Below are 15,034 nucleotides of genomic sequence, written 5' to 3'. Positions count from 1 at the left end.
TGCTCTTTTATCATACTGCAGACTGAAGCTCTGGCAGTGTATACTAGGAGTGAAAAGAAATAAGGCTGGAAGATAAAGAAGACTTGGGAACGATCATGATTTTCAGTGACTTGGTTGCTAAAAAGAATGTGAGACATATGGGAGACGATGCCTTTGAACTATAATGGCAGGGGGGGCATTTGCTAACCTAAGACTACTCGGCTGTGTAATGATGTCTGTCCATTTCCAAAATTTAGGCCAAATAGCTGATGTAAGCAAGAAGTTCGGCAGGTACCTGTATTTCTGTAAGTATGGGGTACACGGAGCCCCAGAAAGAATTCGATGTACGGAATTTCCATCCCATCAGGTCTCTATTTATAATGCTGTTATAGTCTATAGCGATTGGAAAACCAACATCCTTTGTAACAAGGATACGCCTCTACCCCCAAAGCGAACCTGCTTGCTTTTCCACAGGCAAAGCCCGCCATTTTGAAGGAAGCGACGATAACTACTGACTAAATACGTATATATATATACACGCAGCGCTGAACCCCGTCTTCCTCCTACCCTACCCAGCCCCTCTCGGCTAATATTCCCCGTTTCCCGCCAACTTTCGGCAACACCATCGAACGCACCCTCCTCCCGCCAGAGACCGGAGGACGCCTCCCCCCCTCCCGCCTGCTCTTCCTCACCTCCCGTCGCCGCCGGCGGGAGGGCCGAGGGGGGGAGCGGGGGGCCGGCCGGCCCCCCCCCGCTCCCCTCCTCGGCCCTCCCGCCGGCGGCGACGCCGCTCGCCCAGTGCCCATGTGCGGGCGGGCGGCCGGGACATGCTCACTGGGAGGGCGGCGGGCCGCGCCGCGGCTACCGCACATGCTCACTGGCCGCGGAGGGCACCGTCGGAGGTAGGGGCTGACTCCGCCGCCGGAGGAACCGCGCTTTCGCTCCGAGCGGGCCGCGGCATGGCCCGCCGCCGCTTCCCCCGTCGCCACCGGCCCTAATCGCCGGGGAGGGGGGCGGGGGGGTGCCGCGGCGGAGCGTCTGGCGGTGAGCGCTGGGCGGCGGCGGTGAGGGCCGTGGCGGTGGCGGGGCTGCGTGGGTGCGCGGGGAGGGGGCCGCGGAGGAGCGAGGGTCCGTGCCGAGAGCCCCGTCCCCGCCGGGCGGGAGCCTCCCGGGCCCCCTCAGCACCTCGGCCAGCGCCGGTGGCGGCGGGGCCGGGCAGCGCTCGGCAGCGGGGAGGCCGCTCTCTCCCCGGTGCCGGGGCCGGCGGGAGGCCTCGGGCCGGGCCGGGGAGGCGAGGGGTAGGGGGCGGCGGGGGCAGCTCCGCCGGCCGGGGGTGGGGGGGGGCTGCGGGTCTCCGGGGTGGGCTGGAGCATCCCGGTGCCTCCCGGAGGTAGCGGGGAGGGAGAGAGAGGCAGGCACTGCTCCTTAAAAAGAATTAAAAATAAATAAGTAGCATGCAAATGGAAAAAGCAGCTGGTGCTGAGGCATCCGCGAGGTTTCCGCTGGCCTCAGGAAACCGCCTGGGAAGTACCTGTGGGGTGGGAAACATGGAAAATGCCCGGGGTGTCGTGGGGCTGGGGCTGGGGGCTGGCGGGGCCGCCTCTGGCCGAACACAAACCCGGCTCCTGGCCTTTGGGCTCGGTGCTTTTGCCTGTGAGAAGCTAAAATATTAAACTGTACACGATGTAATAAAGCACAGCATTGCGGGTTGTGTTTAGTCATCTTTGCAAGGCCCTTTCAGTGCTGGCTCTGCAGCGAGTATACTTCATGCAAAATAGTCATTTGTGTTTAAATTCTGTACATAAAGTTAAATTTGCAACCCTTTCTCTTAACTGGCATGGAAATGATTGCTGTTTTGTCTGTGCAAGGTCAGAGAGGGCTGGCAGTTCTCTGCCTTGCTAGATGACTGGTTGGTCACATTTAATCATATTTAATGCAGTTGATACATGGCATTTTTGGTGAAGAATTCTGTTTCCAAGTTTCTGAGGATTTTTGAGTTAGGCAGCCTTTGAAGGACATCACATTTATTTCTTAAACACACCTGAGCAAGCTTGCACTTAAATCTTTTACTCACTGTTATTCTCTTAACTTTGGGAAGCTGCTTGGCTCTCAGAAAATTGCCTAAGTTAGTTCCATATCAGAGGTCTACCTCAACAGACTCTCTCTTCCAAGGCAACTAAGATCAAACTTTAAAAAAAAAAAAAAAAAAGTAGTTTACTTTTTGTAGGTATATGTTCCCATTTGCCATATCTAGCCCTACTAACATAAACCTGTTTCTTTTCTTTTGCCACAGACTGAAGGTTTCTCTGAAGCTTAATCTTCAAGATGAAGTTCTTCCTAGCGGTTTTCTTTTTCATGTTGTTCTCCTTATGGGTTGAAGAAGTCTATTCCAAAGAGAAGTCTTCAAAGAAAGGAAAGGGGAAAAAGAAGCAATATCTGTGTCCATCGTATGTTCCTTGTTTCTTTTATACTTTTGTATGATGGCGATCCTGCCATATTTTTAACAGTGGAAGTTAGGTGACAATTGAAGTAGAAGGTGATCGTTTCTGCTGTGAGAATGGGGTTTGGGGTGGGAATGGGAGGAAGAGGGTTTGACCAGCATCATAGCTAAGTTCTGTCAATGAGTGTGTTTCTTCTGCAGCAGGTCCTCTGTTTTAATGAAAGGAAAAACCTGAGCCATAGTAAATCGGTTCTTTCTTTGTGGGGGATTCCAATGCGGTGACTTGCTATTTATGGGGACATAGTAATGTAGTCCCATAGTGCTATGCTGTCTAGCATCGTGTTGCAGGTATACTGAGAAAAGCAAAGAGGATGCAAAACTATCGTGCTGAAATTCAGTTTCTGGTTAGCTTAGTTCTGTAAGAGAAGGCTTGTCCTATGCATATTCTTACTGCATGTTGGATAGAACTAAGGTTTTCAGCATCTTCCATCAATGATTTACAGTACTATAACTTTTATGAAGGTGGATCGATTGTTGCTACAAAGCATGCCCTTATGGAATAATCTCTCTGTAAAAATACAGAAATTATTTGTAAAATACAGGAAAAGACAGAAATTATTCAGGCCAGCTGAATAGAGGACGTATTTGGGGCACCTATGATTACTTGATGTTAAAAATACTCCCTCTTTCTAATGCCTACCACGTTTTAGGTTGTGATCCATAGGACAATACAGAAGTTTTATTTGTGAGGGCTTCTTTTGTGATTTGCTTGGCCAGCTTTGTTCATCTTTTTAGTGTTATGGTGTAAATATCCGAGGAGAAGATCAATGGAATATAATAAGTTGCCAATAAGCATAGAAAAGCATTATGCCTGAAATGATAAAATTGTTTAGACAAATTAAAAAACCTGAAAAATGAGACGTATCTTTGGATTTGAATACCTTAAGATGCAAGTCTCAAATGTGACCCATGACTCATCTGAAATGACCCCTACTCATTCTATCCCCTTTGAATAGTGAAGTTGAGCTCTGTATGGAGCTTTTGGTCTGAGCTACTGTGAGGATTTGTAGCAAGGAGAGAAATGTCATAGATCCCAGGACAGGTGTAAGCACTGAAGTCCTCAGAAAGTGAGTTACACAGCTGGGAACTGAATCTAGATCTTCCATGGTCTCATCGAAGCAGCCAGCATTTCCCCCCATTCTTGGCTTGGTGTTAATTAGAATTCAAAACGTTGATGTCATTTTATCTTGATAAGTGGGTGGATCTTTTTTTTGTTTGTTTTTCTCTGAAGCACGGTATTTCTTGGTACCCTGTTGTTTTTGATACCAGTTGACATTACAGCCATTAAATACAACGTCATTTGTCACCAATATACTTGAAAAGCATTGAATAAATGCTATAGTTTTTGAAGTGACACTTCTATATTCCAGCCAGTTGAAGCTTTCTGCGAAAATACTAGCGGAATCCAGTATTTGTCTGATGTATCGTGTGTGCAGTGCTGCTAGCTAAAATTAATTCCCGTAGCACTGAGCCCTATCGGATTTTCTGAATACCAAGCAAGTTGTCTATATCTTACTTGGCTGAAGTTCACAGCCTGAGAGACAACCACTTGTAATAGGAGGGCTGCAGGACTGCTGGTTTTGTGGCTGGCACCTAGAAGACCTCTCATGTGAAAGAGCAATGAGAGTCAGTTCTGTCTTGCAGCGAAATTACCTAATGCTCTCTTAACTCAGACTACTGATGGCAAACTTTCAATCATCAGCATGTTTTTTATAATCTTTCACAAAACTTCTTTACTTGGTGACAATCTACATTATAAAAAAAGGCTTCGTGCTCTTAATAATTTTTTTCCTGTGAAAAAAAAGTAAGGAATCTTTCCTCCAAAACAAACCAAACCACAATGCAGTGGAGTGCGAATTAAGTGACACCATAAGGGTTGACCAAAAATAGTCTCAAAGGAAGTGACTGAATGAAAAATTTACTAGTAAACCACAAAAGAAATCTTTTAGAAGAATGTGTTGTATCTTTTCTAAAGAAAATAGATAGGATTTTACATAATTTATAAAATTGAATGGTACAAATTCCTAATGAAAACATACATTTATATATTAAAATCTTAATCTACCTTTAATTTGCATTTGTTACTGGTGTAATAAAATTTAAAGCTTAATTGTAACAAATTACTTCCTTTTGTTTCCCTACGACAAGTGAAAAGCTAAATTTTACCTAGAGAGCAAAAAAAGAGAGCAAAAAAAGAGAGCAAAAAAACACACGAGTAATTATATATGGAACAGTATTCTCTTTAGAAACTTTATAATGAAATTCAAATGTATGCAAATAATTTTCCAGCAAAGATTTATGCTGAATCTGATGTTACTGCTTAAGTTCCTTCGTTTGATGTTAAGAAACGGATGGTTGTAAGACTGGTTGTAAGACTTGTTTGGGACTTTAGCATGAATTTGTTTGTATAAAAACGGAGCATACTTGAACTTTTCCTTTTATGGCTCTCCAGAATACAAGCCTTTCACCAAATGCACCCCTCTGGCATGAAATTAACTACTATTAGAATAAGCTGAAAACAAGCTGATTAGAAACCCCATAAAAAGTTCATTATTGTCTCATAAACAGGTATTTGCTTCCTTCAATTAGGAAAATTCTATTTTGTATCTTAGAGCAAAACCTCTTACTTGTGATTATTCATAGCACTGTACTTCTCAGTACATTATGTGATAGTGGCTTGATTGACCATCTTATATTCATTTATTCCTGAAACTGTTTTTCCCAGCTTTTTTATCGAGGGGTTTCATGAAGCTGATGCTTAATCACTTGTTCCTTATTTTGATTTAATGCTTGCTCAGAACAGATGTAAGATTTCACATCCTACATTTAGATCATTTTGCTTCTTACCTCAGGCTTTCCAAATGAAACTTAGAGTAATTATACTTGTGTCTGATTCCTGAATGTTCGTTGATTAACAAAGAAATTGATATATTAGCCCTAAAGTCCTATAATAGGGAGTTTTGTAGCATAAATCTGGGAAGCTGGTTTCCACAGATGCATAGTGCAATAAAATATAAAGCTTTAGTGCAACAAAACTCTTGCCTTTTGTCTCCATGGAAAATATAAAAAAAAAAAAAAAAGAAACTGGTCCACCTCTTCAAGAAAAAAATTTTGTGGATTACAGTTTTCTGTTTATAAAGCTATTTTGAAATTCACTGCACTGAATACAGATGATTTCAATAGAGCTACAGATGGATTTAGTCACTTGATATCTTTTGCTTGATCATAGACTACCCATCAGCTGTATTACTTCTGTTAGTTACCTCTTATTAATTTCTTCATAATTCCTCATAATACCACTTTCTGGTAAACATGTTGGATGCTTAGCTGTGACTTTTTCTAAGAGCACTGCTGAAAAATGTTTTTCCTTTTCTTACTTCATAATAAATATTTCAGTTATTTTATGATGTTCAAGCTGCTGCTGTTATCCCCACGATCGTTAGTAGCCCAGAAGGTCTCTCCTCAAAACTACTTGCAAGATCTCTACACAAATGAAATTATAAGGAAAGGGAAGTTTGCTTATGACAGTGTTATAGAAGGCATAGAGATGTAAGAGTGTCAAATAGCGGCTAACAAAATCAGTTACGACTGTGCTTGTAATCACAACTCTCCCTGTTAATTACACTTTTAGCATGACTCAGCTGTTCACTTGCACAGTGTTCATTTCTGGAGATCCCACAGCGTCTCTAATGTTACGGCAATGCTAAGAGTAGAGCCTCAATCACTAAATCTCATCCTTTTGTCTCGATATCAAGACTCTGCTTTTAAAATAGCATCCCTCCTCACCTTTATGCATTTTTCCATATGGAGATTTAAATCCATGTAGGTGATTAACTAAATACCGTATGATATCTATAAAGACTTTTTTATCCATGAAGCAGGAGTAAAAATCATATTTTGGCTTGTATTCAATAAAGCGTATCAGCTACTTCAGAAACTGTGAAATGGCCCTCTAAGCCCTCCAGAAAACATGGCTTGTGCCATCTGCCAGGGCAGAAGCTTAGAAAGGTCACAGATGCCAAGGTTCAATAAACAGCTTCTTTTAAAAAATAACAACAAAAGACAGTGGAACTAGGGAAAAAAGCCTTTGATGTGTTTAAAACAAGAGAGTTGTATGAAAGTCTGTCCTAAAATTTCTCTTGTTTAACTGTCAGCTTCTGACATGCTTTTCCCATAAAGACTAAAGTAGAAGTTCAAAGTATGTCTTGTATCTTGGATCCTCTCCACCTTCCCATGGACAAGGACTTTTTTAAATTCTCTCAAATATTTGGGTATACATGGCCTCTCTATCTGTAGTATGTGATCATCCCCAAAACGTCAATGGTGGGAAAGTGGAATCATCTGTGTCTCCATTCCCATCTCGTAGAAGACACTGTTGATAGTTTGTGAACATTTTCGTTTGTAGGTATGATGGGAGGGTTGATACAGTTTGTGGGAGAAGGTGGAACGAAGTTGAAAAAAAAGCCTGAATTTGGTCGTGGAGGCAGTTACATCTCACAGCCATTCTGAAGATAAGTACATTGCAGAGCCCAGGTCTGGTTCCTATAAAAATTCTTTTGCCCTATAGTAACAGCACTTGGTCAATGGTTTAATTATTCTGTAGCATGTAACTCTCATGGAAAGCTGTGATCCTGGACAGATAGGCCACATTCCAGGAGGTTTGGGAATTTGTTTTCAGAGTGGATAAACATGCTGGGGAGTAAAAGATAAAGCTATATAAGCAAAACCTAAGTGCTCTTGTGAAACGGTAATTAAGCATGGTAGGCTCGTTCTCATTGAGTAATTCTCCCTCTCAGTGAGCAGCATTTACTCTATTCTGAACACTGTAGTGATGAGACACTACCATCGTGCGGTAAAGTTACAGACTTTGTATTTCATATACAACCTCCAGACTGAGAAAATACTTGGATCTGCAGGTTAAATTACACCCCCTTAAACCTAAGCGCAAGGAAAACCATAGGACTAAATTCTGTTCTCAGCTCTACCAAATGGATGTTCGAAAGACAAATTATATAGAATGCGTCTGTCTCCACTTATACCACCATACAAGGGGGTTATACCAAGATCCATGTATAATCTCAGTACTTACCACATTTGGAAAAAAGACTGGGACAAGGAGCTGACGTGGATAAATTATTTTTAAAATGTCTGTAGTTCTGCTTAAACATCAGGCTGCTAATCATGTTTCATGTCTGCATGCGATATCGGGACACAACAGGACGGCCGCTATGCATGAGGGTTGCTTAGGTGGTGACTGCGGTAGGATGCAGAGATGCCTAAGCTAGGCACAGACAAGCTAACTGTAAGAAAGGGAAGCACGGTTAGCTGGCTGTGAGCCATACTAGTCAGGCTGGATGAAGTACCGTGCTATCCTGGTTCTGCTGGTTTGGGGGCTATCATCTCTGTGGCGGGAAGATAAATCAGCTTGCTTTTCTCAAGCTTAGGGAATAATAAGGCGGCACTTCAGATTACCATACTCACACACTCCTTAAGGTGTCCAACCCTGGCGATGTTGAATATGAAACCAAAGCTGGCCTTAGAGGTTTCTGATAGACAAGGACTTAAGTAATGACACTAACTGAACTATTCACACCACCCAACTTCAGGAAGGTTGCTTACGTGCCCACATTAGGAGACTATGCTCTTTGGTCTATCTACAATAGGAGATGAAAGATGAGTTATTTCACCCCTACAATTCAGGGTTCACAATTTGGGGTGCCCAATCTGGGTTTCTGTTTCAAATTCCACTACGAAGGAACCTTTTGCTTTGTTTACCAGGCTGCATTACCTCCAAATTTAGGTACTGAAGTTACGTACCTAATTTTAGGTGTTTAGCTATCATCAGCTGCGTTTGTGAGGGCACATAAACAGTTATTCAGAGTTCCATAGTTTTAATGTAATTTGAGTGATACCACTTTGCGTTGGAGGCATCATAATTATTCTTCCTAGTAATAGAGATGTCACCCAGTACAGTTTGAAAATGTAGCTATTAAGCATACTAGAAATCATAGAGATCGCTCAGAAGAGTTATATAGTATCTCATTGATTTGTATTAACCTGGTTTTATGCTTTGAGTTATTGCACTCAGAAAATCAAATGCCTGCAAATCAGAACACTGATAGTTTATATCAAGGAAATAGTACTTAAAATATATGGTGAGATGACAGATACTGTGTTTCCCAAAACTTATTTTTATCATTCTCAGATATACACTGCCATGTTACATGACTAAAATGTCAGTTTCCATGACATAGATTAGATAAACTGTACTAAAATCTGTTGTTTCAGCATTATATAGGAAATTTTGCTGGAGATAACTGAACAGTGTGAGTTGGAATACATATTTTTATCTGTCAGACAGTAATCTAGAACTATGCAAAGGCAAAGCTTAATGCTAGATTATCCAAGCTATGCACTCTAAGCAAACACCGACAATAGAATAAGCATGCTACCTGACTGTCTGGACTGCAGTGTATTATAAGATGGTGTGTGAATATGTGCCTGTGACGTGCCTTTTTTTTTTTTTTTCTCCTGGCTGTCATGCCATAAGTATGTTCATGTTCTCTTCTAAAATTAGAGGTTCTTCAGCATAATGGGATCTTAAGACTAGGGATCAGGGCAGTAGGTGAATTAATACAACAGCAAAGGTTCTCCTTCCCACTTAGGTAGAATATTGTTTATATTCTTTTCTCCAGTCATCCTTCTGTAGCACTGTGTGTGATAAGAACTCCTTGTAACTTCAGTGAGCTCTGAGAGACTAAATGTCAGGATAACCCATAGAGATCTAATGTCTTCTGACACATTTGCTTAACACAAACCTAAGGAAGCTCTGTACATTTCAAACCAAGCGTAATATATGCTTCCTTTTGCCATGCATGTCTGCTTATCTAAACTTCTGGATTTTGGTTAGTGAATTATGAAAATAATTATATGTTGCCATCAATTGAAAATGTTAATCATATTCTTCAAAGGCAGTAATAAAATGTGTAGAGCTGCATTGGAAGAGCAGATGGATATCTTACTGCATATCCTGTGAAATACAGTATTTAAAGTCATGCTTTTGTTCATTAATGATGCCAGAAGTAACCTCCCAAAGACCGGAGAGAGGCCAGTCATATCACACAGAGATGTTATGCCAAAAGACTAACTGTACTTTGTTTTCCTTCTGGCTTTTGAGGACACCATTTGTAGAAGTGAGAACACTTTTGAGAATAATGTTTTTCTCTTTTTTTACAGAAAAAGAGAAAACATACTTTGGGTTTGGGTTTTTTGTGTTGTTGTTGTGTTTTTTGTTTTGTTTTGTTTTGTTTTTTTCCAGAACTGTTATTGAGGCAAAATTCTTGTTAAGGCAATTTCTAGCTTTACTACTGCTTGCTTTTAAATTCCCTTTGTAGCAACTGTTGGACTTCTCTTGCCTTACCCTTTGTTTGGTATTCACCGTGTCTTGATTAGAACTCATCAATTATTGTGAAGAATGCTGCTGCATTTCCTACTGCTTTCCAGCAGCTCCACATACATTCAGCACAAGCTGAAATAAATGTATTAAAATTACAACTCATGCTACAACTGGGGGAAATCTGAGGGAAATCTTAGACTAGTTATCAGCATTTCACAAATGTGAACATTGTAGGTTGAATAAGAAAAATTACTAAGTAACTTCGCAGTCGATGTGAGTGGTGTTGTATGGGAATCAGACAGCCTTTAGCAAATTGAAAAGTACTGCTTCTTTTAGGAAGGGAGATCTCAGCTCAAATTCTTTTTCTCTTACGTAGTCTACACATTTGCCTGTCATTAATTCATTCCTGAATGGCCAATTAAGCAGGGGTGGTAGTGGCTTTAGGTAAATATCTTAGTGGCATGAATAGTCCCAGCCTGTTTCTCCAAGCACCTAGCCAATCCCATTCAGTGTTTCCTTAAGTCATTCTGCTCATCTGTCGCTCTGGAAGTGGCATAACCTCTTAACTCACCAAAAGCTACGCACATGATTTATTGATTTGCAGGTGAAAGTTAGGCATTTTGATCAGCAAGGCTCTCTGGAGGAAAACCAGTCCTTGTGACGATGTTTAGTCGCATGAGTGCTATTCGGTGACAGTAGTTTAATGACAGCATGCTGTAAAAGGCCACAGTGAAAATATAACTGATACTCAGCAGAGCTTTTTTTCCAGTAGCTATTCCAACCACTTCATTCAAAGTCACCTTTAAAAAATAGCAATTACTGACTCTGTGCTGCTTCTTCCAACTCAAAACAGCGAATGCGGTTGTATTTCACTTGGTTCTTATATAAATGAGGATAAATGTGTGTGCATTACATGTGTATAAGTTCAAAACACTACCCAGCAACTTACGGAAGATGTGATCATGATGTTCTTTACCAGAAAGCAGCACTGCCACCTGTTCTTCATCCCATCACTGTCTTCCCAATGCAGTAAATCTCCTTTGCCTAATTTATGGTTGACCTTTGAACAAACAGCCTGAACAGGTATTTGTATTAACGTGCAGTGCAACTCAGATCTCACGAAACTACTGCCTTATTCCTCTTACTTGAAGAGACAAATAAACCTGCCAGCTGTATTTGGCTGTCTTTTGCTGTTTGATGCTCACTCATTTAATTTCTCAGACTTTTTTCCTCTTTTCCTCATTGCATTTTATGAGCATCTGTATTTAATTTATGTGTCCATGTTATCCCATGTGTGGTTCAGATTACCATCATCACTATTTAATGAACTTCTTCGTATAATCCATAGCAGAAATCTAAAAAGAAAATAAGATTGAAGTTTGTTCATTAGTTGTTGTTTGGTTTTGCTTTGATATTTCATTAATACCAGGTATATATGATTTTGAAAGAAATCCTTTTCGTTGTGTTAAGGAGACCCTCGTTTTCGAAATATAATTTCTGTAGGCATCTGCTGTAGATGTTTTAGATGTTAAGATGTGCATCTTGCAATGAAGCCATGCTGTATCAGGTAGAATACAATGTACAGAGTGTTTGCCGCCTCCTAAGTAGTTAAATGAACATTCTTTTCTGTCTTGTTCCTGCTACAAAATGGAAAATAATCTTAACATTTAACTTTATTTTTTCCTATTGTCCAATTAGTGGTAACTGCAAAAAAAAGCATACAAAGCTGGTTTATGATATTTCTGTAGCAACCTGTTCATTGGTACAGGTCATCACTGAAAACTGAACGCGAATCTCAAAGTGACAGAAATAAATGACTTCTTTACGTAATGATCCAAATCCAAATCAAATATGAAAAGCCATAAACACAACCCTGGGAGAATTGTTTGAAAGTGAATTTATCAATTATTCAAAGGGGCTAGAACACCTACTGCTATTTAATTGCTTTAATAGTAAATTAGCAGAGGTTTATTGTACACAGAATAAGGAGATACTAATGGAAGTTAACATATGTTCCTAAAAGTAAAAAATTCCTTGTTTTGTTAGTAGACCATTTATCTCTGGATAAGTGCTGATAGAACAGGTAGTTCACCTGTGTGGTTGTTAAATGCGGCAGCAGTTTTAGTGTGTTTGCAAGGGGTGGGTGGGGAATTATGTACTGCAGCCACTTAAAGCTGCTCCACAATTTTTTCTCTTCCTGTGTGTTATAATTTAACCTATACTCATGGATACATACTTTTTGGTAGCTACATCTTTGGGCAGCCTTCAGAATCTATATTAATCCTGCTAGCAACTGGTGAGTAGTCTGAAATTTCAAGGAGAATTGGGTGGTTGTTTGCTCTCTTAGCTGAATTGGTGTACTTTTCTCCTTCATGTATAACGTCAAACAAATACACGCAAATGGTTAAACAGATATGCAGCTTTAGGTTTCAGAAATATCCTGAATACAATAGGGAAAACAAAAATCTGATTGTTTTGTTTCGGAAGGATAAAATGCTCAAAGGTTATCAAGGAGACTGTGACAGAATAAAATGCAGTTACGTTATCATAAATGGCTGACATGTTTTTAATACTAGGGAACTCCTTCATGGTTTTATTTATAAACATTTTAGCTGTTAAATGTTAACTGAGGAGATTAAATCTCATTGTGAAGGCACAGTAAGTGCTACCCAGTCAGCAGATCTTGTTCAATTGCTCCTGTTGTTTCCCTTATGGTTTGAGTTAAAACAGTTGATTTTAATGAGCTTTCATAAAAGCTCTGCAAGGGCTAGGATCTGGTCTCATCTCCAGTTTTCAATCAAATGGTGATAACATGCCATGGTGACAGTTATTAATTAATTAATTATTTTCCCAGTAGTTATTAAGGAAGATGCTGAACAGGAGCTACTATAATGGGAAAGCTTAAAATCGAGAGGTCTGCTACACTCATACAACTTTTTTTTTTTTTTTTTTAACTGGCCAAAAGCCTTTTGGAGAGTTAATATTTTTTTCAATAAATGTTTGAATAATGGAGAAGTCACAGAGGACATGAAGGAAACTGAAGGATGAGAAGAAAACTAGCAGTGAACCGAGATGTTATAAAGAATAACCCAAAGGTCCGTCAAGCTGACATTGATACGGGAAAGAATAATGAAAAAAAGAAATTAAGCAGGGTAAAGGAGGCAACAGTAGCTGATACTGATTATGGAAAACATTTAGGAAATAAACTGGATCATTTTCTAAAATATGTTCATACATTTGTTTGCTAGAGATGATAGTGTTGATGCATATGACATGCCTCTGTAGGGAGTTTGTCTTATTTTTAAATGGCATCTTGATTACTAAATTATAATGACAGAGAGTCAGCAGAAGAGTCGTCGTAAAATGGATGGAAAAGTGATTACAAGACAGGATTCAAAATTGGAAAACATCACTGGACAGGTTCTACAGGCAGCATATAAATTCATTTACATGACATTATCAGCCTGCTAAGTGTGTAAAGTACATGGGGTGGGGACTGATGCACCCTTATTGCTTGTTATTTCACTCAATTTCCTGTTACTCTTGTAGCTACATTTACCTGTCACAGGTTCTTTTTAATTTTAGCGCTGATTTTAATTTAACACCCAACACAATAACAGCAAGGTAAATGGAGATGTTTAAATTCCCCCTGTCAAACCAGAGGAGAGTCCAAGGCCTCGTTTTCCATAACAAAGCTTTTATTAGCACTTGACAAGGAGATTATGCAATGGCTCCAGCTCTGGGTGGAATAGCTGGCGCTGGCCTGCGAGAGCAGGAGACTGCCAAAAGCCTCTGCATGGTTTGGCACCTACGAAGTGCCTGTCAACTTACTTATGTTCCTAATCTGACAGTCACTAAAAATAGTTCAGGTGGCTGCTTTCTACTAAGGAAGAAATCGCCTCTCTCTGGATATTTGTTTTAGGAGGGAAGGGAACAATTAGTGAATCGCAGTTTATTTATTTTCTCAGATTTACAGTTAAGAGTATATAGGAGAGCTTTGACTTTTGTTTCTTGAAAAATACTGAAGCACCACAAAGAAAGGAATACAATATGGCACCTGAAAACAGTGAACATATTTTGCTTACAAAATGGTATTTGTGGCATGACTTTAAAATGACTTAAGTTTAAGCACACAGTTGTTTCTGTCTTAATAGTAACTAATGCACTTTTTTTTACAGCCAGCAATCAGCTGAAGACCTTGCAAGAGTACCAGTTAATTCTACCAGCAATATCTTGAATAGGCTATTGCTCAGTTATGATCCCAGGATAAGGCCTAATTTCAAAGGTTTGTCAGATATTTCAGCCTTTTTTTTTAATCTTTGGAATTTAACTTTTTCTCTTTTCACACATAGAAAATTTATGTAGAGATAATATTCACAACCTAAATTTGTTTTGTTTTGTTTTGTTTTGTTTTTTTTAAATGGCAGTTTCCCTAGATAATGTGAAACTGCAGAACATATTTACCCTTTTGAGCTGAAAGGTGATATGTCAGGATTTCATGATCATAATAGCATGTGATGCTTTAATATTATTATTATTTTATGAATTTTTTTAAGCAGGATTAGATTTTATAAAATAAGTTTTTTCAATGTCTTTTTATCTCTATCTTTTAGTTAGACTTCAGTAGTGTCTCCTCTTTACAGTATTTTAAAACACCAAAATTCTCTATAGAGATCCTTTAAGATGACTTTATAGAACTTGGGATCAGCAGTATCACTATTTGGAAACCATCCAGTTATTAAACCCTTTAAAGGCATGTTAGTAATACAGCTTACACACTTTGGGATTTCAAACAGGCAATGAATTTAAACACGTTCTCTGACTTTAAAACATCTCCCTGGTAGTCAAGTGTTGTAGGAATCTTCCATGTAGGCAAATCCGATTTCTTTACATATGCAGAAAAGGTTGGAATACATATTCGCTGCAGAACCTTTAAGAACTCATACAGCTGTAAGTTACGCTTTCTAGGAATTAGATTATTTCCCTGCTAGAAAAAGACATAGACAGTTTTATTACATATTACAGACACTGCAGTTTACATAAGTCAGTTCTTTCTTTTTAAAACTTATATTTAATTTTATGTACATTAAGAGACATTTGCTTTTTTCTTATTCTCTGTAGAATCTTATTTATATGTTTTCAGCACTGAGCCTTGTCAC

The 15,034-nt window shown here is 39.6% G+C and overlaps 1 protein-coding gene across 3 annotated transcripts in view; it reads left to right on the top strand.

The window, feature by feature from the left end:
* The first annotated feature begins 743 nt into the window (after positions 1-743).
* GLRB (glycine receptor beta) overlaps positions 744-15,034 on the top strand; it is a 50,386-nt gene continuing 36,095 nt past the window's right edge. Inside the window, exons 1-3 of one of the 3 annotated variants that reach the window (XM_087737568.1) lie at positions 744-881; positions 2,273-2,426; positions 14,054-14,160. In XM_087737568.1, coding sequence (XP_087593694.1) covers positions 2,305-2,426; positions 14,054-14,160 — 229 coding nt within the window. In that variant the 5' untranslated portion in view covers positions 744-881; positions 2,273-2,304. The other 2 variants (XM_087737569.1, XM_087737570.1) reach the window with 2 other exon arrangements.

Source organism: Nipponia nippon, unplaced genomic scaffold (genome assembly GCF_047370975.1).
Source record: "Nipponia nippon isolate SJK-2023a ecotype South Korea unplaced genomic scaffold, ASM4737097v1 scaffold_6, whole genome shotgun sequence".
Taxonomy (NCBI): Eukaryota; Metazoa; Chordata; class Aves; order Pelecaniformes; family Threskiornithidae; genus Nipponia; species Nipponia nippon.
Note: the sequence above shows the minus strand (reverse complement) of the source record. Positions and strands in the feature narration are given on the sequence as shown.